Genomic DNA, 25,890 nt, shown 5'->3' with positions numbered 1-25,890 from the left:
CCCGTTCCCCCTGGCCACGAGACAAAGGAAGTTTGTCGTGGTGGCAGTCGACTACTTCACGAAGTGGGCGGAAGCCGAAGCCCTAGCGACGATAACCGAAAAGAACATAAGGGACTTCTTCCAAAGGGCGGTAGTATACAGATTTGGAATCCCCCAGCTTGTGGTTACGGACAATGGAACTCAGTTTGCCAATCCAACCTTCGACGCGTTCTGTGGAGCCCTCGGCATCAACCACAGGAAAACCTCCGTCGGGTATCCCTCGACCAATGGGCAAACAGAAGTAACCAACCGTACGTTACTCCAAGGGATAAAAAAGAGGCTAGATGATGCCAAAGGACTATGGGCAAACGAGTTGCACCACATTCTCTGGGCTTACCGCACTACTGAGAGGTTAGCTACCGGAGAAACACCCTTCATGTTAACATACGGCACCGAAGCTGTACTCCCAGTGGAGATAGGGGCTATTACCCATCGGATTCGGTACTACAACGAAGACAAAAACGACAGAGGACTCTGGGCGAATCTAGACCTCTTGGCAGAAACCAGAGAAGCTTCGCAAGAAAGGATCGCCGCCTACCAGTGGAGGGTCGCTAGGCACTACAACACCAAAGTTCGGAAGAACGAGTTCAGGCAGGGCGACCTTGTCCTGAGAAGGGCGGAAGTGTCAGACCCAAGACATCAAGGGAAGCTAGATCCAAACTGGGAAGGTCCCTACAGAGTCTCGAGGGTAATACGACCAGGGTCCTATCACCTAGAGACTACGGGGGGAGTAAGGGTACCCCGATCGTGGAACTCCCATAATCTAAGAAAATTCCACCAGTAGTAAAGTGGCGGGCACGCACTCTTGCCATCTCTAAATTTTTCCGTATGTAGTTCTTTGCAATTATTGCCCTAATGAACCTTTAAGCTGGAATTCATTTTAAAATCCGAAAGATTTTATTCATGGATAATACGAGAGCTGGTTTACGGCAATTGAGAATTCTCCAGGCTGATTACCTTTAACCCTGCGGAACGGATGACTGAAGGTCCACACCTCGGTGGAGGCACAAACAATGCTAGGTTGACCCGGCCGAGTCACCCCTTCGGCTGGGAGTTCGGCCAAAGCCGAACGGACCTGACCGAAGGTCACCATCGACCTGACCTGACTCGGGTTCGAAGGAACCTAGCATCTAACAGACCCTTCGGCTGGAGCCGAGGGTACACACTTGGTGGATTGCTTGGTGACTGACTATTGAAGGGTCGACCTTCGGTGAAGACCTAGCATCTAACAGACCCTTCGGATGGAGCCGAGGGTACACACTTGGTGGATTGCTTAGTGATCCTGACTGTCGAAGGGTCGACCTTCGGTAAAGACCTAGCATCTAACAGACCCTTCGGCTCGAGCCGAGGGTACACAATGAACTGCTTGGCGGTTGACTATCGAAGGGTCCACCTTCGGCCAAGTCCCAGATTCATGCGTCTGACAAACCCTTCGGCTGGAGCCGAGAGGGAAAACACTTGTAAAAAATTGCTAGTGATTACAGGGTCGGCCTTCGTCTGACTTACAAACAGGTCGACCCTCGGCCAAGTCTCGGGGCCATATGCCTAAGAAGGTCAACTAGGGTTTCGGCTCTTTGCACCTAGTTACGAATCAAAGACAACATTAAAGGGACAGGAGATGGAAAAAGACTGATGCATTCATAAAGCCCGAAGGCAAGGATTACATATAAAGCCCGAAGGCAAAGATTACATTAAAGGCCCGAAGGCTAATTACACAAGGCATAATGCCCGCAGCCACAAGAAGCCCGAAGGCTGGTTACATAACAAGAAGGGGGGTAGTCTGTGCTGAGGCCGAGGCGACCTCAAGGAGCGTCCGTCGGGTTCGCGGCCTCGTCTTCGGCTGGGAGAGCCTCCTGGTCCGAACCTCCACGACCAGGGGTCGGAGGGACTTCTCTATGCAGCTGGACCTCGCCTTCCTCGCTGCAGCCCCCACCATCGGCATCGGCAACCTCGGTGGCTGATGGAACCGCCTCCACATCGTCGTCCTCGAAGATGAGGCCGCTGTCCTCGAAGGAGACCCCGGGGTAGCGTCCGAGGACCCAGTCTCGGACCTCGGTAGCGCCCATTGTGTACCCCAGGGCCATGGCGTTCTTGATCTCCTCCCTGAAGTCCTCGGAGGACCGATACTTCTCGACCCCTCGGGCCTCGGCTTCCTGAATGCGGGCCCTCACCTGTGACTTCAGCTCTGAGAGCTTCCGATCGCACTCTCGGCGCTCGAAGGCTAGGTCCTTCTCCCAGTGCTCCACCTTCTCGAGGAGGAGGGTGCGCTCGTTGTCTAGGGAGGCCCTCTCCCTCTCAGTGACCTCAAGGTCTCGGCACATGGCCTCGGCTCGAGCCGCCAGCTGACCCATCTGATTCTGAGCCTGCACGAAATACCGAAGGTCAGAATGCAAAAAAAAATATATACAAGTAAAAGAAGGCAGGGGGACCGAAGCTTACCCCTGCCATGAAGATGCATGCGGAGGTGATCAGTGCCGTCGTCCCTTGCTTCTGGGCCTCGGTGGCATCTCGGGGAAGACTCCCCTTCATCACCAACTCTCTGGCGACCCGTCTGACGGCCAGAGTGTCGTCTTCCCTCACCGACCATTGAGGGACGAACCCCACCTCAGCCCTCGTCGCCGCTACCCTCGGGCCTCGGGAGACAGCGGCAAGGGAGGGGTCTTGAGCAGGCCCGTCTCTGTCAGGAGCTGCAAGGGCCTGGACAGCCTCGGCATTCGACCCTTCTACTCTGGGCCTCTTCTTCGGGGTCTCGGAGGACTGTCCTTTCTTTTCTTTCCTCTTAGGCCTCGGCTGTTGTGGGGCGTCACGTGCCTTGGCCTCCTTGATCTTTGCCTGCCTCGCCGCAGCAGCGGCCTTAGCCTCGGCTCTGGTGACTTGCACTGCAAGAAGAAGCAAGGGGATTAGCATGAAGAACCGACACTCGAAGGAAGCAGATGGGGGCTAGCCTAACTCACCCGGGCTAAGCCCGAACTTGAAGAGGATGGCGTCGGACTTGAGGCAGTCGGACTTGAGGCAGTCGGCCTCGACTGGAGAACAGCCTTCCTGCCGCCTCGCCATTGCCAACGACTCCTCGTCTGCCCCGAATAGGGCAGGGGCGGAGTTCACATCCCTAAGGTCCGGGATATTCCAGACCATGCCGAAGGGCACCCCCTTGATCGACTTCACGAAGAAATACTTTTCCTTCCATCCGTGGATGGAAGTCGGGTAACCCTTCAGGAGCCGAAGGTCCTTTCGGGGGCAAAAATAGTACCAACCCGTAAGCCCCTTGCAGGCCTGAAGAAGGAAACAGTTTATGAAGAGGGGAAGGGAGAGGGGCCTCTTGTGCCTAACAAAGAAGATGACGAAGCTTAATGCTTGTCGCCACCCGTTCGGCGTTAGCTGGGTCGGGCATACCCCATAGTGCCGAAACACTTTGGTAAAGAAGGGGTGGAGGGGCAGCCGAAGACCTGCCTTGAAGGCCTCCTTGTACAGGCACAGCTCCTCGGAGTTCCGATAGCTGGCTCGGTCAGAAGGTCTGGGTAGACGGAGCTCGAAACACCGAAGGAGGCCCTCAGCTCCTCCAGTTCTGGTTCGTCCATCGTGGAGACGATGTTGAGGGCCTCCACTTCCAGGGGCTCTTGGGTCTGGGCTCGGGCATCGAGCACCCTCTCCCTGAACCCCTCACCGTTGGAGCCACCCCTGGACCCCGACGGTGAGGCCGCGAACGATGAGTCGCGGGAGGAGGGAGAGTCGGTGGAATCCTCGGACATCCCTCGGACCTCCCCAGGACTCCTATACCTACGTTTTGGCCTTGACCTCCCGCGGGACGATGGGCTGTAGCCCGACGAGGAAGACATCACTTACTTGCGGGTGTTGCTAAACTAAGGGAAGACGAAAACGAAGGCTCAAAGGGGATCCGAGGCCGAAGGTGAGCTCTCCGAAGGGAAAAGAAAAATGCCCCACAAATGGGCCCCCACACTATATAGATGGGGGAAAGGCGGTACGACTTCCCGAGCATTAATGGAACCACCACGTCAGGATACGAAGCCTTGAGGTTTGCGCCCGAACGGACCTAGCAGACGGTCTCACCTTCGGTGGGGAATTTGGCCAAAGCTGAACGGACCTGACCGAGGGTCCCTCCTTCGGTTGGGAATTCGGCCAAAGCCGAACGGACCTGACCGAGGGTCCCTCCTTCGGAAGGGGGCTCGGTAAAGCCGAACGAACCTGACCGAGGGTCCCACCTTCGGTTGGGAGTTCGGCCAAAGCCGAACGGACCTGACCGAGGGTCCCTCCTTCGGTTGGGAGTTCGGCCAAAGCCGAACGGACCTGACCAAGGGTCCCTCCTTCGGTTGGGAGTTCGGCTAAAGCCGAATGGACCTGACCGAGGGCCCCTCCTTCGGTTGGGAGTTTGGCCAAAGCCGAACGGACCTGACCGAGGGTCCCTCCTTCGGTTGGGAGTTCAGCCAAAGCCGAACGGACCTGACCGAGGGTCCCACCTTCGGTTGGGAGTTCGGCCAAAGCCGAACTAACCTGACCGACCGAAGTTTCGGTTAAAGCCGAACGGACCTGACTTGGGGTCTCTCCTTCGTTGGGAGTTCGGCCAAAGCCGAACGGACCTGACCGAGGGTCCCTCCTTCGGTTGGGAGTTCGGCCAAAGCCGAACAGACCTGACCGAGGGTCCCTCCTTCGGTTGGGAGTTCAGCCAAAGCCGAACGGACCTGACTGAGGGTCCCACCTTCGGTTGGGAGTTCGGCCAAAGCCGAACGAACCTGACCGACCGAAGTTCGGCCAAAGCCGAACGAACCTGACCGGGGGTCCCTCCTTCGGTTGGGAGTTCGGCCAAAGCTGAACGGACCTGACGGAGGGTCCCTCCTTCGGTTGGGAGTTCGGCCAAAGCCGAACGAACCTGATCGATCGAAGTTCAGCCAAAGCCGAACGGACCTGACCGGGGGTCCCTCCTTCGGTTGGGAGTTCGGCCAAAGCCGAACGGACCTGACCGAGGGTCCCTCCTTCGATTGGGAATTTGGCCAAAACCGAACGGACCTGACCGAGGGTCCCTCCTTCAGCAGGGGGCTCGGTAAAGCCGAACGGACCTGACCGAGGGTCCCACCTTCGGTTGGGAGTTCGGCCAAAGCCGAACAGACCTGATCGAGGGCCCCTCCTTCGGTTGGGAGTTCGGCCAAAGCCGAACGGACCTGACTGAGGGTCCCTCCTTCGGTTGGGAGTTCGGCCAAAGCCGAACGAACCTGACCGACCGAAGTTCGGCCAAAGCCGAATGGACCTGACCGGGGCTCCCTCCTTCGGTTGGGAGTTCGGCCAAAGCCGAACGGACCTGACCGAGGGCCCCTCCTTCGGTTGGGAGTTCGGCCAAAGCCGAACGGACCTGACCGAGGGTCCCTCCTTCGGTTGGGAGTTCAGCCAAAGCCGAACGGACCTGACCAAGGGTCCCACCTTCGGTTGGGAGTTCGGCCAAATCCGAACGAACCTGACCGACCGAAGTTTGGCCAAAGCCGAACGGACCTGACCGGGGGTCCCTCCTCCGGTTGGGAGTTCGGCCAAAGCCGAACGAACCTGACCGAGGGTCCCTCCTTCGGTTGGGAGTTCGGCCAAAGCTGAACGGACCTGACCGGGGGTCCCTCCTTCGGTTGGGAGTTCGGCCAAAGCCGAACGGACCTGACCGAGGGTCCCACCTTCGGTTGGGAGTTCGGCCAAAGCCGAACGGACCTGACCGAGGGTCCCTCCTTCGGTTGGGAGTTCCGCCAAAGCCGAACGGACCTGACCGAGGGTCCCTCCTTCGGTTGGGAGTTCGGCCAAAGCCGAATGGACCTGACCGAGGGTCTTTCCTTCGGTTGGGAGTTCGGCCAAAGCCGAACGGACCTTACCGAGGGTCCCTCCTTCGGTTGGGAGTTCGGCCAAAGCCGAACGAACCTGACCGAGGGTCCCTCTTCGGTTGGGAGTTCGGCTAAAGCCGAACGGACCTGACTGAGGGTCCCACCTTCGGCATAGGACTCTGTAAGGCCGATCCGAAGCGACCGAAGGTATTTCTCTCAATCGACCCCAAGCCTCAGTCATTAGTAATGCCAAGGCCGAAGGAACAAGTCAACCAAAGAAGAAGATGTTGGTTACTCCCATAGGAAGAAGCTCCTAGTGGAAGTAAGAGGGTTCCTGATATAGCCAAACTGACCTCTCGGTGGGGGCAGTGACACGTGTCACCTCTGAGACACGTGTCCTCCGCCAGACGAAGGTTCCAAGAAACGACTCACGCTCAAGCACGCTCAACCACCGAGGCACGCTCACGAAATCACGCGGGATCACGTCGTCTGCATGAGGGGAATATTCCCCCCAGAAGGATGGACGTATTCGAGTGGGACTCTAAGAGGGAAGAAGGGGGAAAAACCCTAAACCCTAAGAGCTATATAAGAAGGCACGGAAGAAAGGGGTAAGTTCTGATACCCTCACCATTACTCCCTTATTGAACTGTGCGGCCGACCCTGACTTGAACGTCGGAGGACTAACCCCGGACAAAGCTCCGGGCCTCCGTCGTCTGTGTTTGTGTAGGTTCGACTAGCGGGGTATTTTTGGCAGCAACAAAAGGTAACCCTTTCCTAGCACGGGCAGAGCAACAAAAGCAAACTGAGTCGCGCATGATGCATGCATCCGTTTTTCGGCAAGCTTAAAAGGAGTCTTAGTGCGTTAGCAGAGGCTAAAAAATTGGAGATGAGAGGGCATTAGAGCGAGCCGCATTGATACACATCTATGGAAGTAGGGACTACTAATGGATTATCATGAGTGAAGTGAGGGAATGAGTTTAAGATGGATTGAATTCCTCTGTGGCGCAATAGGGCGTGTGGCGTGCATCTAACGGCCAGAATCTCTCAAGCACTGAGCCCAAGGCGATCGCATGCAGCCCAAGGCATTTCTGAAAGTTGGTTACACGCCAAACGCCCTATTGCACCACAGAGAATCCAAGTCCGTTTAAAATCACAAGAAAATAAAAGTATTAAGAGTATGGAACTCCAGGATATACTCTCATTATTACTGTAAACAAAGGGACAACAGATAGATAGAACCTCAACAGATCCGTAAGGTAGAGACAGAGAAATTAAGATGATAAATAAATACAAAAGTTGCAGTGAATAAGATAGGAACCATCAAAACGCCAAACCATCCATGCAAGTTAAGAGAAGCCAGGAGTTCGACGTGGGCTAAATAAATTAACGGACAGGCTTACCTATCCTAAAAAATCAGTAGGCAGGCATCGTGCCATTGGAAATACCACCTCAAGTGAAGACCCATTATAAATGATAAAGATAAAAGCATTCCAAGTTGGAGTGATGATGAGAATTCTAGTTGCAATAATGTTGATCACTACTCATGAACCTAAACCTATATGATATATGCATGACCAAGATAAAACCTGGGTATCTATGTAGAGATCCAAACCTACTGATGTGGAAAAATCAATGGAAGAGTTGTGGTTAGGGGTAAAATGTCACTTGAACCCAAAGCTAGCTGGTTCTCCCCGAAATGCATTAAGACACAACAATTGATTGGATAACTAGGGGTAAAGCACTGTTTCAGAGCGGGCTCTTAGAGCTTTACCAAATCGAGGTCAACTTTGAATAAAAGAGTTGTTTCACGAACGCAGGCACTTCAATCTCTAAACCTCTATTCAAACTAGATCCATAAGAAACTTCTGCAATCAATAAAAGAGTAACATTTGTAGTGTCCATTCATTGAGAATAATGAATCTTCACTAAGGAGAATTAGACCATTAATCCAACAATCTAAGACTATTAAAAGCTGTTGCACCTCTTCACTATTGCTGAAAAATGAAGTATAAATATTAGTATATAAAGAAATAACAAAATTACAGCTTCTACATAGAATAATACGTTCCTTATTCAGAACATCTAGGGATGGTGATTGATGGAAAAATTGCCAGCCTTGCCTCTACTACTGCTACTGCTAAAAATGTTGACTCAGCTCGGTGCCAACTAAAGCAGTGAGAAGAGTACACAGACCACAACTATTCACACTTGATCGAGCGGTATATGTGACGAACAAACAGCAAGGAGGCACGGAAACCAACAGTCCCAAGCATGAGGAAGAATCCATAACAGATGCAGGCCATGTAACCAAAGAAGAAGGATGTCTGCATGAAACCCGACATGTCCGATCTTCCATAGTAGTAGTACAAGCAGTAGCCAAAGATGAACACACCTGTGGAGCCTCCACAGAGAACAGACCTGATGGATGTTTGGATTTGTTAGCTCACAGAAAATTAAAATGACATTGGAAACACTTCTGGAATTGGAGTCTTCATTAGTATCGAAAATGGCAACCAAATTGAGGCAGACTTAAAGAGTCTATATCAGCAAAACAATGAAATACACGTTCTAGTTACTCCAGCTTCTTCCTTGTACTACCATCCATTTTTTAATTGAGTCAACAAGTTAAATCTGTAAGCATAACTTACAATTTAAAAGCACCCTCTTTTTTTTTTTAAATCATAATTAAGAAAGTCAAGCACCTCAAAATTCTCCACCTAATGAGTTCCAACAAACGGTTACTTCTCTCTTCTACCAAAATTCAGAAATTGGAAGCCGTGAAATCTATTGAACAGTAACCATCAGAGATGATATATGATGGAGCTGAAATTTTCCAGCAATGGAATTCATTAAAACACCAATAAATTGGACAGGTCAAAATTTTGGGTGTCTGTAAAATATAAGTCAATTTGTACCCAAGCCACTTCTTCCAACAGGTCCAAGTTGAAAGAAGCACTCTGACCATGCCAGTCTCCATGAACAAGCTTGCATCTTCACACAAATGAGAGTAATTCTGATAGCAACAACAGGAACAATACTGTCAAGAAGTTGAAAAGAATCCTAGTGTCAAATATTCTACAAATATTATTCAGAGTAAAATTGGAACCATCATATAAATCTTCCCTGATAGCCTCCTCCTGTACTACACCTCAGTGGAATATCCTATTATTAGCAATGTAAAGAAAAGCACACACACACACACACACACACACACACAAAAGAGACTGCAACAATGGACCTGAAGTTTTAAATCAGTCTATATTGGGTAAAAAATTGAGAATCTGTCTCCAAATACCACAAAAACCAAAAGTGGATGTATGTTCAGTGGATAGATATATGTGTATCGAAGACAAAGCAAACTTACCTCCACCACCATTCATGATCCTCCACTGCAAGCTGAAAGTAAGTCAATGCCACAGTGATGAAAGCTGTGACAATGATCAGAATGATGAAAACAATGAACAGGATGCTGTATATGGTGTAAATCTTGTGGCCCCACACACTAGCGAATATGTAGTACAGCTCAATATAGATAGCACTGAATGGGAGGAACCCTGCCATTGCCATCTGAGGGATTGTACCCCTATACCAAGGCAGTTGAGGAATCTCCCTGGGATACTTTGTGGTGCGACATGGAGCTTGGAATTCTGTTTTGCTGTTTTTACCAGCAATGCCACCCAATACAAGTAAAGGAGAAGTTACCAATGTCCATATTAGAAGAATAACCAAGATAGTACCAAATGGCAAAGCTGCAGTGGCGCTATATACAATAGCAACAGTGTTGAGAAAGCAGAATGTCAAGAAAAGAGGTCCACAGAACAAGAAACCTGTTAGCAACAAATTCCTCACCTGCAAATAAAAAGATGGTTGATAGATGATAATCAGGAAAGAAATCAAAGATTTGTGCAGAAAATATATCATTTACAAAGTAGATCATACCCAGTTAGTTCCTTCTAGTTGCAAATAGAAGGATGTTGCAGTGTATCCAGCAATTCCAGAGGTAAGAGCATATATGACAACCAGAGCAGTGAAAAGTGCTCCCCTGTTGTAAGGATAGAACACCCCAACAAGTGCAAGGAGGAAAATGAACAATGCACTGCACAACCACAATTGCCAACCACCATTAGGCAAGTTTCTAAATCATACATGCACACAGACAAAAGAAATATATATATCAACTCTCCTTTGGAACATGGACTTTTGAGCTTCTTTCTTGCAGCTGTGAGCTCATGAGTGTCTATGGTTAACAGCTGCTATTATTCAAAATAGAGTGGAAAGATAGAGCCAGATTCCTCTTGTGAGAACCAAATAGTTGGTATAAGATTTAGTTAATTGAGTTGCATTCAACAACTTTTTGACTTTTCACCGAGAATACAAACACATAAATATCAAGCATCCATTTGGTTTTCCAATTTCAAACTGAAGAAATTTTTTAGATTTAATTTTTTGGAAGGGATGGATTAATTTGATGCCTAAGATCAAACAACATGACACATTCAGACAAAAGACACAGAGCAGATGATAGGGAGGAAGAGCATTTGAATATTATATGGGTCCACATGGAGAATTTTTTTTGCGTTTTTGATTCACTGTTTTATGATCTTTTATGCCCAAAGGTGTCATCAGGCTATTTAGATAAGAGATCTTTTTTCCTGAGAATTTCCAAATCTCCCCAAAATTCTAACCATATGGGCATGTTCATAATTTTCATAATTTCAAAGGCTCATTTGATAGTTAAGCAACATTCGTTTTCCTTTTGAGATATTCTATCCACTTCAATCAGCCCAAGTTATAGAAGGGTAAAACTGAGAGTCCAAGAATCTAGAAGTCCATATTAAGGGATTTACGCAAGTCCATATAAAGGAATTTACATATTTTCTCACAGTAGTGAATAGTTGACTACATGACCAAATACACTTTTTTACTTGTTGAATCACTGCAAAACCCAGCTGACCACATAGGTTTTCTTCTAACTTCTCTCATCCTATTTCCATTTTTCGATACATTATAAGTCCATGATGGCACAACCTGCACCTATTTGTGATTTTCCAGCCATCAAAAGTCAAAACTTTGACCAATCCTCACCAAATACCATATGTGATGTTCCAGCTCAGGGGGAGACACAGATCATTGTTCCAGCACAGGGGGAGATGACTCCTGCCCAGTGTACTATTGGAGAATTTCAGAGGCAGATCGATAATTCCATTTTTTAGGTGTATCATAGGGGATCACACCTAAAACAAGCAACTTCAGACCACCACCACTACTACAGCTCCTCTGCACATCCCTTCGCCAGCTCTGGATCCAGAGAGCCTACTAAGCCTAACACGTCATCAGGTACAACTCCTTCTAATGACTAACCTATTGCTCTTAAGAAAGGTATTAGGACTTGTACTCAACACCCCATATCCCATGTTGCCTCTTATGATTCTCTTTCTCCCTCCTATCGTACATTTGTGTCATCTATTTCTTATGTCTGTATTCCCTAGAATTGGCTGGCAGGAAGCGTTTGCAAACAGAAAATGGAAGGCAGCAATGGTTGAAGAAATGAGATCCCTAAAAAAGAATGATACCTGGGTACCTGTGACTTTTCCTCCTGGAAAGAGACCAGCTGGGTGTAAATGGGTGCTCATGGTAAAGTAAAAATAGGATGACTCAGTGGATAGGTACAAAGCTAGGCTGGTGGCTAAAGGGTTCACTTAGACATATGGAATAGACTACCAGGAGATATTTACACCGATTGCTAAGCTGACTTCTGTGCCAGTTTTATTCTCGTGTGTTGTAAATTTGGGATGGGATCTCCAACAACTTGACATTAAGAATGCTTTCCTTCATGGAGAGCCCGATGAGGAAGTGTACATAGATATTCCACCAGGATTCTCCAATAAGAGAACTCAGGGAAAAGGTCTACAAATTGAAGTGTGCTCTCTATAGGTTGAAACAGTCACCTCAAGCATGGTTTGGAAGGTTTCAAAAGGCAATGATCTCTGTAAGGTACAGGCAGAGCAATGTTGACCACACATTGTTCATAAAAAGGTCTAATGATAGAGTTACTATGCTCATTGTCTATGTGGATGACATTGTGGTAACAAGAAATGATAGTGTCGAGATTGGTCATCTCAAGAGCTTTCTTAGTTGAGAGTTTGAGATAAAAGATTTTGGAAAACTAAGGTATTTTCTTGGGATTGAAGTTGCTCGGACTTCTAAAGGCATCTTTCTTTCTTAGAGGAAGTACATCCTTGATCTGTTATCTGAAACTAGATTGTTGAGTTGTCATCCATTGGATAGTCATGTGGAAGGCTCAAGGAAAAGGAGGGTGAACCAGTGGACAAAAGCCGTTATCAACGATTGGTTGGGAAGCTGATATATCTCTCTCACACATGGCCTAATATTTTTGTGGCTGTTAATTTGGTGAAGTCGGTTCATGCATGATCCATACTCCTTGCATATAAAGGTAGTTACACGTATCTTGAGGTAGTTGAAGTCAACTCCAGGAAAAAGGACCCTTTTATCTCATCATGATCATTTCAGAATTGAAGCCTATACAGATGTTGATTGGGCTGGTTCACCTGACAAAAAGTCCATCTCAGGTTATTGTATCTTTGTGGGTGGGAATCTTATCACCTGGCGCAACAAGAAGCAAAATGTGGTGGCTAGGTCTAGTGCTGAAGCAGAGTTTTGTGCTATGGCACAGGGAAGTCGTGAGTCGTGGTTACACACGTTGTTAGATGATATTGGTGTACATATTCGACTTCCTATGATGCTCTACTGTGATAACAAGGTTGCTATTAGTATTTCTCAAAATCCAGTACAACATGACCATACCAAAAGTGGAGATTGACAGACACTTCATAAAAAAGAAGTCAGATGCTGGTTTGATTTGTATTCCCTTTGTGAAGTCCGGTGATCAATTACCTGATATGTTCACTAAAGGGTTAGTTGGGAGGTGTTTCATCCTTGTTTAGTCAAGTTGTCATGTATGATACCTATGCGCCAACTTGAGGGGAGTGTTAGAATATGTGTTTAAGTGTTATAGGGGCACAATGGTCCTTTCTCCCCTTCACCGACCATATTTAGTGTGGGGTGGTTGCATGGGGGTATACTTGTAATTTTTTATGTTCTTTGATTATTATAAATAAAAGGCTTCTGTGATGAGTTAGATCATTCAAGCATTCTCCCCGTTCATGCTGTTAACAATATGCATGTTCTCAATAGAAGTGTGGAAAACCCTAGGAGTATGTGGAGTTGTTTGGTCAACCAAGTTGTTTAACAGGATTATGAACAAAAGGACGATGTTAGATGATTAGAGGAGAAGCATTGTAGTCCCGGTCTACAAAAATAAAGGGATATTCAGAGCTCCAATAACTATAAAAGCATAAAACTAACTATAAAAGCATAAAACTAATGAGTCATACTATGAAACTATGGAGAAGGTTATTAAAGCACAACTGAGAAGAGAAACTAAGATCTTGGAGAACCAATTTGGATTTATGCCAGGTAGATCCATGATAGAGGCTATCTACCTACTAAGGAGGCTGATAAAGGCCGGTAGGGGTAGGGAAGAAATCCCTGAGATAGCTCTCAGAGTTGCAGGGGAGAGGGAGAATTCGCACTAAGAAATGGGGGGAAGAAGAATCACACACAACCCTCAGGCTCTCAACACTCAAAACTCAATTCATCAGTCTATTCTCTGTTCTCTAATTGAGCATTACATGCATTTAAATAGTAAAAGAAAATCAACATTAAAAGGAAACCTACTCTAAATTAGAAACTCAAATTAATTAGAAACTAAATCCTAGTAGCTATCTCCAACCTAAGTTACCAAAAATAAAAGATTGCATGAAGATAGAAATAAAACCCTAAAATATCCTACTAGCCAAAACTCGATATGGATCCGACTCATCTCTGGTTGGATACCCAGATGGGTATGGATTGCTCCATGGGTGCATACCTACATCAATTCCCCCGATGTTGAGAAAAACTCATCCACGAGTTTTTTAGAACAGGAGAATCAACACTAATCGATCAGCATCCATCCCTGTCTGTATGAAATCACCATCCAAACCAAGATCAAATGATGACATCCACGACGCGAAGTTCATTGGTGAAGTATTGACTCGGGAAAATAAAATCAATCGGTTCACTGAAGAGATCAATTGATTTAAAATCGTCCACAAGTGGATCTTCAACTTCCAATAACGCCATCTTATCTTCTACCTCTGGTGATTCATCGTCTGGTTCGTCTACCTATTGTTCAACGGCTGAGATCACATGGTTGAAGGTAGAGTGTTATGGATTTGAAATCTATGCAAAGTTGTTGCATCCATCGAGCATCTCTAGTACCAGCTGCATCTGCTGACGAAGATCTAATAAAAGATCCTGATCCATCGGCCAGCCTTGCTTGTCTTCTTTCTTTCTTTTTTTTTTTTTGGGTCAAAGGAGGGCAGAATTGTAATTACTTGAATTTTACTTTAAACCACAAAGGGGTGTATCACATGTGGGGCAGCGGTCTAATTTGAAAATAAGAAAAAATATGGGATAAAAAGAGATAAAGGATAATGGGAAAAGGATGGTAAGGAATAAGCAGAGTTGAAGGGGGTAACTCTGGAAAATGGAAATTAGAAAAGAGAAAAAGAAAAAAAAATCGATGGGGATTCGAGATACCGTAACCAACAAGGTCTCTGCACTAGGATCAAGCGATGGGAGAAAGGAGAAATCGGGAACTAGGTATGTCGCTGCTTTTCTCTCTCTTCTCGTCTTCTCTTCTCCTTCTGTTTTGTGTCTCTCTCAGCTTCTTCTCCTTTCTTCTCTTCTTTTGTTCTTTTATTCTTTCTTCTTCTCACTTTCTCTTCTTTTTTTTTTATGGATTCTACTTGCTGTCGCTGATTCTATTCTTCGTCGGCTTCCTTTTTTTTTCTTCACTTGCTGCTGGCAGAAAGAGAGGAGGCAGTGGGAGTTTGCTGGTTGGGAATCGAAGGGAGAAAAAGGAGGGATTAGGGTTGGAGTTTCAGCGGTTTTTTTTTTGGTTCTCAATCGCGGTAGGACCAAAACAGAGAATGGGGAAAGGAAGAAAGGGATGGAAGGGAGAAGGGAATGGGGAGAGAACGAAGGAGGATCCTTCGGCTCTGATACCAATTGATAAAGGCCGGTAGGGGTAGGGAAGAAATCCCTGAGATGGCTCTCAGAGTTGCAAGGGAGAGGGAGAATTCGCACTAAGAAATAGGGGGAAGAAGAATCACAGACAGCCCTCAAGCTCTCAACACTCAAAACTCAATTCATCATTCTATTCTCTGTTCTCTAATTGAGCATTACATGCATTTAAATAGTAAAAGAAAATCAACATTAAAAGGAAACCTACTCTAAATTGGAAACTCAGATTAATTAGGAACTAAATCCTAGTAGCTATCTCCTACTAAGTTACTAAAAATAAAAGATTGTATGAAGATAGAAATAAAATTCTAAAATATCCTACTAGCCAAAACTCGATATGGGTCCGGCTCATCTCTGGTTGGATACCCAGATGGGTATGGGTGCGTACCTACATCAGAGGCTCATAGAAAGTTATAGAGCCCGCAAGAAGGATCTCCACGTGGTCTTATTGACCTAGAAAAAGAATATGACAAAGTTCCTAGAGATTTAATCCTCTATGTACTAGTAAAGAGAGAGGTGTCGAGTACATATGTGTATATAATTAAGGATATGTATGAGGGCATAGTGACAAATGTGAGATTTGTGGGAGGTCAAAGCAAGGAATTCTCAATTATAGTTGGGTTATAACATGTATTGGCCTTAAGCCCCTATCTGTTTGTGCTTATCATGGATGATTTAACCAAGAGCATACTAGATGAGGTTCGTTGGTGTATGATCTTCACTAATGACATCGTTCTAGTGGATGAGACTAAAGCAAGGATTAACGCTAAGTTGGAGCTATGGAGATCAACTTTGGAAACAAGAGGTTTTAAGATTAGTAAACCGAAGACGGAGTATATGGTGTGTAATTTTAGCCGCTGTAGTTGATAATGAAATGGTGAAAAGTGAGGGGAGAGAGATTCCTCAAAGTGCTACTTTAGATATGTGGGTCAACCACAAATAAAAAATGTGACATAGATGATGATGTTTCATAGAGAATTAAAGTGAAATTGATGAAGTGGAGAGATGCGTCCGGAGTGTTGTGTGACTGGCATATCCCTTTAAAGCAAGGGAAACTTATATAGGACTGTTATGCAACTAACCATGATTCCTGGGGTAGAATGTTGGGCAGCTAAAAAGTGTCATATAGATAAGTTATGTGTAGCTGAGATGAGGATGTTAGAACTGATGTGGAAGTTGCCCCAATCAACGACAAGCTTCGTGAAAGACGTTTGAGGTGGTATAGCCATGTTCAAAGGAGGCCTGAGGACGCCCCAGTAAGGAATGTCCTAATTTAGATTGAAGGAACTAAAAGAGCTAGGGGTAGAGGCTTAAAATGACCTTAGGCGAAGTGATGAGGAATGACATGAATAGTCTCGATCTTGTCCCAAGTATGACCTTGGATAGAGTCTATTGGAGAGCTATGATCCAAGTAGCTGACCCAATTTAGCTGAGATTCTCCTGACTTGTTGTGTTGTGCCTCTTTCCTCTTACTCTCATTTATCTACTTTCATCTTTCTTATCTCATCTCTCATCTTTTCATCTCTTCCTTCCCCTAATTTTGTTTTGATTTTTTTTTTGTACAGATCCATGTATCTGACCCCATTAAGCTGGGATAAGGCTAAGTTGTTGTTCCCATGTTTTATTAGAGTGATGCAGTTTTGATTGCCTACTATTTGATTAATCGCATGCCATCTCTATCCTTGACAATCTATCTCCCTTTTCTGTGGTAATTCCCAAGCTATCTTTGTTTGGTTTACCATCAGGTGTTAGATTGCACGTGTTTTCTTCACAACCTTTGACATGGTCTTGATAAATTATCTGTGTGCTACCAAATATGTATTACTCAGGTACGCTCATGGTTTAAAGTATCTCCAATACGATACAATACCCCTCTGATACATATCTTAAATTTAGCTGAGAAATACAGCAACCGATACCGATAATTTAATTCTTGATCTTCGATATATCTTAGCGTATCTCCGATACGATACGACGATCGATACCAATACTTTAATTCTTGGCTGTACGCTCGCACTCAAAAAGGCTATTGGTGTTATTCTGTTAAGCATCAACATTTTGTCAGTGATATTGTTACTTTTTTTTTTTAAACTACACCATATTTATTAACTACGAGTCATTAGTTGAATATTGATCTCCTTGATCCTCCTCATATTCCCATACCCATTCCTCTTACTAACTCCGTCACTACTACTTCTCCACCTAAGCTGCTAAGTTTGTCTCGAATGCTTGACCCGTTTTGAAGATTGACCCACTCCGACATATTTTGGTGGTGACCCGAATGGGAAGTTTTCTGAGACCTGTGATAAAAGCAGAGGGGTTGGGCTGATAGGCCCAAGCCCGGAGCCCATCACTGATCTCGTATGGGGGTGCGGGGGCTATGGTTCGACCAGATCGATTACGACCCGATGGGTCGACCCGCGACTTGGAATATATATAATGTACTATTGTCTTGTTGAGAAAGTCATTGTATTTTGGGGGTTTATCGAGCTTAGGGTTTCAGGGCGAGTTTTCTCACCGCTCTTTGGATGTAATCTCTCTTCTGTATAGTGAAACATCTTCTTCTTCGCCCGAGGACGTAGCACACCACACTATTGTGTGAACTCGTTAAATCTCTGTGTCATGTGGATCTTTTGTCTATTTATTTTCGTATTTCGTGGCGTTTGATCTAACATAAGCAATTGCAACTCTACAAGCATCGTTCTAGGTCGACTTCAACACAACTTATCCTCTAAAACTTCCCTCTACTACATCAGAACCTTTTCCTGGAGCTCCTAACTCCATTGACTTGCCAATCACTCTCCGTAAAGGTATATTCACTTGTACTTAGCCATCTAATATTGCCTATCCTATTTCTAAACTTGTTTCGATTTCTCACCTTTAACTTTCATTTCGTAATTTTGCTTTCTCTTTATCTTCTGTTTATATGCCTGCTAAGTAGAAGCATTGTTACATCCTGGATGGAAGAATGCAATAGATGTAGAGATAGATGCCTTATTAGATCGTAAGACATGGTGTCTAACTAACTTAGCCCCCAGGAAGGAACTTGTGCGGTGTCATTGGGTATATACTGTCAAGTACCTACCAAATGATTTTGTTGAGCGACTGAAAGCTTGCTTAGTTGTCAAAAGATATACTCAAACGTATGGCATCGACTATTATGAGACCTCTCCAGTAGCTCATCTTAACTCTGTTTGTGTCCTGATGTCCTTGGCAGTTAATCTTGACTAGCCTCTTTTTCAACTTGATATTGAAAATGTTTTTCTTTATAGTGATCTCGACAAGGAGTATATGGAGAAACATCCTGGGTATGTTGCTCAAGGAGAGAATGAATCAAAGGGTTTGCCACCTTCAAAAGGCTATTTATAGGTTGAAACATCCCCTCGTGATTGGTTTGGTAATTCAATAAGGGCATTGGTAGTTATGGGTTCATGCAGTCCTTCTCTGATCATTCTATATTTTCCATCAACGTGGGTCTAAGGTGATTTTCTAGATGTATATGTGGATGATATCATTATTTTTTAGTAATGACTCCTTTGGGCTTGGGGATGTCAATGTAAATATGCATTGACACTTTCAAATAAAAAGATTTGAGAATGCTCAAATATTTCTTGGGTATTGAAGTTGTTCGTAATACAAAGGGAGCCAATTTGTCTCAAAGGAACTATGTATTTGATCTTCTATCTAATTGGGATGTTAGGCTCGAAGCCTGTGGATACTGCAATGGACCCTCATCTAAAGCTTGGAGCGTGTGAGGACAAAGACTCATCGGATAAAAATGAATACATGTGACTTGTTGGAAGAATTATTTATCTAGTTGTTACTCGACTTGATATTTCAGTTGTTATGCGTTTGAATAATCAGTTCATGGAAACTCCTAAACCAGCCCATTAGAAGGCAGCTTGTCATTTTTTGAGGAATCTCAAAGGTGCTCTCAAAGGTGCTCTAGGAAAGGTCGTGTTTATCGGCATCATGGTCATACTGATATTATGGGTTACTCTGATGCTAATTGGGCTCGTGCTGATGGTGATTGTAGATCAACAACAACAACAACAACAATAAAGCTTAGCCTTATCCCAACTAAATAGGGTCGGCTACATGGATCCGCAAAAAAAAAAAAAAAACTGACACTTTGGGACATCTCACTCACGAACACTCGGCAACTAGGATCCTAGCCCTCCAAGCAGCTCTGTTAGATGCCATATTAGGGTGAAGACTTAACTTTTGCATGTCTCTTCTAACTACCGCATCAATGGTCATTTTTGGCCTGCCCCTAGCCCTTTTAACTCCATTCATCTGCATCTGGTCACTTCTTCGTACTGGGGAATCCAAGGGCCTCCTTTGGACATGCCCAAACCATCGTAACCAACATTCTCTGAGCTTATCCTGAATTGTTGCAACTCCTAAATCTGTTCTAACCTGATAATTCCTTATTCTATCTCCGGGTTTTGCTGCACATCCATCTCAACATCCTCATCTCAGCCACACTCAACTTATCTGTGTTACGCTTCTTGACTACCCAACATTCTGCACCATACATCATAGCAGGTCTTATGGCTGTCCTGTAGAATTTTCTCTTAAGCTTTAGAGGAATACGTCGATCACATAACACTTCAGACACCCCTCTCCACTTCATCCTACTTTAATTCTGTGGGAAACATCATCATCAACCTCACTTTCTTTGTTTAACGTAAAACCCAAATATCTGAAACAGTCACATTGCGGGATCTCTCTCCCATCAATTTTCACTTCCTTGCTATCAATCCTCAATCGATTGAAGTTACACTTCATATATTCTGTCTTTGTCATACTTATCTTAAGACCTCTCGATTCCAAAGTATATCTCCATAGTTCCAACTTATCATTAATCTCTGGCACTGTTCCACCTACCAGTACAATATCATCTGCAAAAAGCATGCACCACGAGACCTCTCCTTGAATATTCCTAGTTAATTCATCCATAACCAATGTAAATAGGTAAGGGCTCAATGCGGATCCTTGATGTAACCCAATATTAATCTGGAACTCGACATCTTGGCCTCCCACAGATCTCACACTAGTCACCACATCTCTATACATGTCTTCAAGTATATCCACATATTTACTTGACACTTCTTTCTTCTCTAAAACCTTCCAGATTAGATCTCTGGGAACCCTATCGTGGGCCTTTTCTAGGTCAATGAAGACCATATGAAGATCTCTCTTGTAGGTTCTAGCTTTTTCCATAAGCCTTCTAATAAGGTAGATCGCTTCTATAATGGATCTCCCAGGCATGAAGCCGAATTGGTTCCCTGAGATAATAGTTTCTCTCCTTAAGCAAACTTCTATTAACTTCTCCCACATAGTATGACTCATAAGTTTTATGCCTCTATAGTTGTTGCAACTCTGGATAACGCCTTTATTTTTGTAAATGGGACAATAATGCTTCTCCTCCACTCATTAGGCATCTTATTCGTGTTCATAATCTTGTTGAACAGCCTAGTCAACCAAACAACACCACGTGGTCCCAATCTCTTCCACACTTCAATAGGTACCTCATCCGGGCCTGGTGTCTTCCCTACTTTCATCTTCCTTAGGGCTTCTTTAACCTCGGTCTCTCTTATCTTGCATATATACCTATGATTCTTGTTGTAGAGCAAGCTACTCGAACCACTCCAATTAGGGTTGTCTCCATTAAGCAAGTTATAAAAATACTCATCCCATCTCCTCTTTATGTCTTCATCCTTCACAAGCACTCTACCATCCTCATTCTTAATACATCGAACCTAGTCGAGATCCCTACTCTTCCTTTCTTGAATTTTAGCTATCTTATATATAGCCTTTCCCCCGTCCTTGGTATTTAAATTGTTGTAGAAGTCATCATATTTTCTCGCCCTTGCTTTCCCCACAATCCTTCTTGCCTCATTCCTGGCGACCTTATATCTCTCTTTATCTTCAACTTCCCCAGTCCTTTGTCAAATTTTAAATTATCCTTCTTAGTCTTGATGGCGGCCTGGACCTCAACATCCCACCACCAAATCTCTCTAGGGACCAACTTAGTACCCCTAGCCACCCCTAGAACCTCCTTAGCAATTTTCTTAATGCAACCTGTCATCTCATTCCACATTGTGTTAGCGTCCCCTTCACAATCCCACTTTCCATGCTTCACCACATTATCTGTAAAGAACCCTACTGACTCTCCTTTCAATTTCCACCACCTAACCTTAGGGCACACTTGGTTCCTTGTTTTTTTCTTCGGCAAACGAAAGTACATGTCCAAGATCAACAATCTATGTTGAGAGGTTAAACTCTCCCCATATATGACCTTATAATCCTTACACATTCATCTGTCAGGCCTTCTAGTGAGGAAGAAGTCTATTTGACTGGAATGCTGTCCACTTTTGTACGTAATTAAGTGTTCTTCCCTTTTAGCGAAAAGAGTGTTAGCAATAGATAGATCGTAGGCAGTTGCGAAGTCCAAAACTGAGGTTCCCTCCTCATTCCTGTCCCCACCTCCATAACCTCCGTGCACCTCTACATAACCTCTCCTATCCTTCCCAACGTGTCCGTTCAGATCGCCTCCCATAATAATCTTTTCATCCGGTCTAAAACTATGCATCAATTCATCCATGTGTTCCCAAAATTGTAGCTTGTAGCTCTTATCCAATCCTGCTTGTGGAGCATAAACACTAACAATGTTGACCACTTCTTTATCTAACACCATCTTTAAGGATATAAAATCATGTATCCCACTCTTTTAACGTCTACCACATCGTTTTTTAAGTCTTTATCCACCACTATGCCAACTCCGCTTCTTCCACTCTGATGTCCGAAATACCAAAGTTTAAAGTCATCCAACATCTTAGCTTTCATCCCTTTCCGTCTAGTCTCTTGGATACATGCAATATTAATCCTTCTCCTCCTCATAGCATCTATCAATTCCAAACTCTTGCCCGTCAATGAACCAATGTTCCGAGAAGCACATCGAATCTTCCTTTTATTATCAACATTCTTAACACGCTCTTGAACATGTTGCGAAGTAGCTCGATACTGTGTGCCGTTTGCGTGGGATGCCCTGACAACAGGAAGAAAAGACAAAGGCCACAGAAAGGGGTAAAATGCAATCAAAAAATACGGGGATCCATGCAAATGATGGATTGGCTGTATATTGGTGCCAGCTGCCTACCTGACACACCAAAATAGATTTATATAAATATGGTAAGAAAAAGAACAAAAAGATACAGGTAATGAATGGAATCTAGCACATTAAACACAGATTCTCAGAATATAAAAGAAACGCACATGGCACCCGACCAGCGTACAGTGCACGAAACCATAAGATTCTAACACAACACATACATCCAACCAAAACCACTAGTACTAAATGCAAGGCAATAAATCTCGATATCTTTTATCTTTTTTGGCGAATAAATCTTGTTATTAATCATACGTAAAGAGAAGCACAAGGTTTACACTAAAAGCTAGCACACAAGGCAAACACTATTTGGTAACCAGGCACAACAGTTAAAAAGCAAGGTAATGCAACAAAAATGATACACAAGTAGACAGATGTTCATGTACTAAAGCATACAGAAGACGACAAGTGGACTGAAAGTATATATATATATAAATATACAATGTCAATATAAAAGGAGTGAGTGAGAAGTATCCCTTACGACTCAGGTAGCTCAGAGCCTGTGACGCGATCAATGCACCCAGGGTAGTGTCTCAGCAGCTATCACCACTAATTACAACCAAACACCCAAATAAGTGAAGAATCATTGGGGCCACTGTGGGAGATGGAGAAGGGGAAGAGGCCACTACAATCACAGGGTACTTGTGGAGTTTATGGGGCCGCTACAGTCAGAGGGTACTTGCGTAGACTCTAGGTCGTTGCAATGGCTATCGGAGACGGAGAAGAGGAATGGGGTTGCCGACAAATTGAGATCGAGACTTCGGGTTACGACCAACGATGCTTGAGAAGAGGAAGAAGGGGTGATCGTGATCGTAGATCCACTACTGAAAATTGTATGTTTGTTGGTTAAAATCTTAATACCTGGAGGGTTAAGAAGCAATCTACAATGGCTCAGTCAAGTGCAAAGGCTGAATACAAAGTTATGGCACATGCGGACTGAAATGATGTGGCTGAAATCTCTCATTCAAAAGTTGCAATTCTCAATTGCTAAACCTATGGCTCGGTCAAGTGCAAAGGCTGAATACAGGCCTTTGGATGCCCCTGTACGGAGGAGTGATCAAATGCAAATGGATGGAGCTAAAAGGGCTAGGGGCAGGCCAAAAACAACCATAGATGAGTTAGTAAGAAGACATGCAAAAGTTAAGTCTTCACCCAAGTATGGTATCGAACAGAGCTAATTGGAGAGCTATGATATGGGTTGCCGATTCATGAGTGGAATGTCCATTCCCCCCCCCCTTGGATCCATATAGCTGACCCCATTTAGTTGGGATAAGGCTGAGTTGTGTTGTTGTTGTTGTTGTTGTATAATAAACTTGCGATTTATATTGCCAGAAAACAGGTTTTCCACAAGAGGACTAAGAAAATTATGTTTGTGATGTAGATTGAGCTGTCAAAAGGAGAGCACAAGCTGGCCCAATTTTGTGTTCAATTCTGGTTCAGTTTCAGCCATCAAACCAGCCTTATTTTTCTCTAATCGAGCTAGCCAAATTGTTGTTTCTGTTCACACAGGTACTGTTCACGTGAACGGTACTTTGGGTGCCAAATATTTACAGTTGGTTTGGATGAGATGCTGCTAATAGTTGTTAGGATATTATATACTAGTTTCTATTTTCCTATACTATTTTGATGTCTTGGACAGCAGGCAACAAGGAGTGGACAATTGCTAGAAGATTATATCCTTCTTTTTTTTCTTTTTTTTTTCCTTTTTGTGTTTACTTAGTTGACAAGTAATTAGAACTAGCAGGTTGTCTCTAGAAGAATCTAATATTATCTTATTCTTTTCTTGGTGAGCAAGTCATTCTTATTTGGTAGTGTTACAATCCCAGATACCTTGTAATCAAACCAAAAGAAAAAGAAAGAGAGAGGTACAACCGAAGGAGACTCCCAAAAGATGAGAAGAGACCTGCGATCTTACCAAAATAGCTTGGTCGCAGGTTTTAGGCCTTTACTTATATTAAAATAATGCTGAAAGTAAAAGACAATAGTACCCCCATTGCCCAATTACAAGAAAAGCCACATCACATAAATATGGGAGCCGATGGGACCCAAAATATCCCCATCAACCCCTATCAATTTTAGAGTTTAGCGCCTAACACTCCCCCTCAAGCTAGAGCATACACATCACCCATGCTCAGCTTGGTACAACCATTATAAAAACTAGGAGCAAACAGTGACTTCGTGAACATATCAGCCAACTGATCTGATGAAGGAACAAAGGGCGTCTAAATCAGCTTCTTCAGAATAGCATCACGAACAAAATGGCAGTCCACCTCTATGTGCTTGGTCCTCATGGAAGACTGGATTACTAACAATGTACACCGCAGCTTGGTTGTCACAATACATCTTCTGCATAGGCTTGGTCACTGGAAATCCAAACTCCAAGAGTAAAGACTGTAGCCACATTAACTCAGCAGCAGTATGAGCCATAGCTCTGTATTCTGCTTCTACACTAGATCGGGCAATGGTAGTCTTCTTCTTGCTATGCCATGTAACCAGATTACCTCCAACAAATGTACAATAACCAATAGTAGATCTCCGATCATTAGCAGAGTCGGCCCAATCAGCATCAGAATAGCCAATTAGTTCCATATGCCAATTAGGACGATAGATCAGTCCTTTTCCAGGAGCACCCTTTAGATAACGAAGAACACGGACAGCAGCATCCCAATATGCTTTCTGAGGAAACTGCATAAACTGACTGAGGACTCCAACAACATAGGAGATGCCAGGATGTGTTACAGTAAGATAAATCAACTTGCCAATCAAACTCTTGTACTGATGCACATCCTGAAGAGCTTTGCCATCATTAACACCAAACTTTTGGTGAGGATCCATAGGGATATCAACAGGTTTGGATGCAAGCATGCCAGTATCAGATAAAAGGTCCAACACGTATTTCCTTTGAGACAGACTGATCCCTTTCTTACATTGGATCACCTCAATCCCAAGAAAATAGTGAAGTTGGCCCAAGTCCTTGGTCTGAAAGTGTTGTTGTAGATAAGCTTTCACTTCAGAAATTCCTGCCTCATCATTACCAGTAAGAATAATATCAACATAAACTACCAAGACAACTAGTTTATCACCTCTACGATGAACAAAGACAGAATGATCAAAATAACACTAAGAAAATCCACAAGTAACTATGGTAGCACTGAACTTGTCAAACCATGCCCGAGGGGACTGTTTAAGTCCATAGATAGCCTTGTGTAAGCGACACACGTGACCTTTATTCTCCCCCTGAGCAACATAACCAGGAGGTTGCTCCATATACACCTCTTCCTGTAGATCACCATACAAGAAGGCATTCTTGATATCCAACTGAAACAAGGGTCAATCAAAGTTGACAACAAGAGAAATAAGTAGACGAATAGAGTTCAGTCTAACAACCGAGAAGGTCTCAAAATAATCAACTCCATATGTCTGAGTATACCCCTTGGCAACCAGACGGGCTTTCAACCACTCAACAGAGCCATCAGAGTGATACTTAACAGTGTACACCCAGCGACACTTCACCAAATCCTTACCAGAAGATAAATCTACCAGACTCCAGGTACCACGACTCAAGAGAGCATCCATTTCTACATCCATGGCAACTTTCCATCCAGGAATAGTTAAGGCATCATTATAGATGTGGAGAATAGGGTCAGTAGAAAGTGATAAGGCAAGACCATGGATGGGAGATGGAAGATGAGACAAGGAAACAAAATTATCAATAAG

General features: G+C 44.5%; 1 protein-coding gene across 1 annotated transcript in view; it reads right to left on the bottom strand.

The window, feature by feature from the left end:
• Positions 1–7,812: 7,812 nt before the first annotated feature.
• Positions 7,813–25,890, bottom strand: part of LOC122079811 (transmembrane 9 superfamily member 2-like) — a 38,578-nt gene continuing 20,500 nt past the window's right edge. Inside the window, exons 5-7 of the mRNA XM_042646541.1 lie at positions 9,789–9,945; positions 9,214–9,698; positions 7,813–8,267 (exon numbers count right to left, since the gene is read on the bottom strand). Of these exons, the coding sequence (XP_042502475.1) occupies positions 8,048–8,267; positions 9,214–9,698; positions 9,789–9,945 (862 nt within the window). The 3' untranslated portion in view covers positions 7,813–8,047. The remainder of the gene's footprint in view (positions 8,268–9,213; positions 9,699–9,788; positions 9,946–25,890) is intronic.

This window comes from Macadamia integrifolia, chromosome 5 (genome assembly GCF_013358625.1).
Source record: "Macadamia integrifolia cultivar HAES 741 chromosome 5, SCU_Mint_v3, whole genome shotgun sequence".
NCBI classification, from domain to species: domain Eukaryota; kingdom Viridiplantae; phylum Streptophyta; class Magnoliopsida; order Proteales; family Proteaceae; genus Macadamia; species Macadamia integrifolia.
Note: the sequence above shows the minus strand (reverse complement) of the source record. Positions and strands in the feature narration are given on the sequence as shown.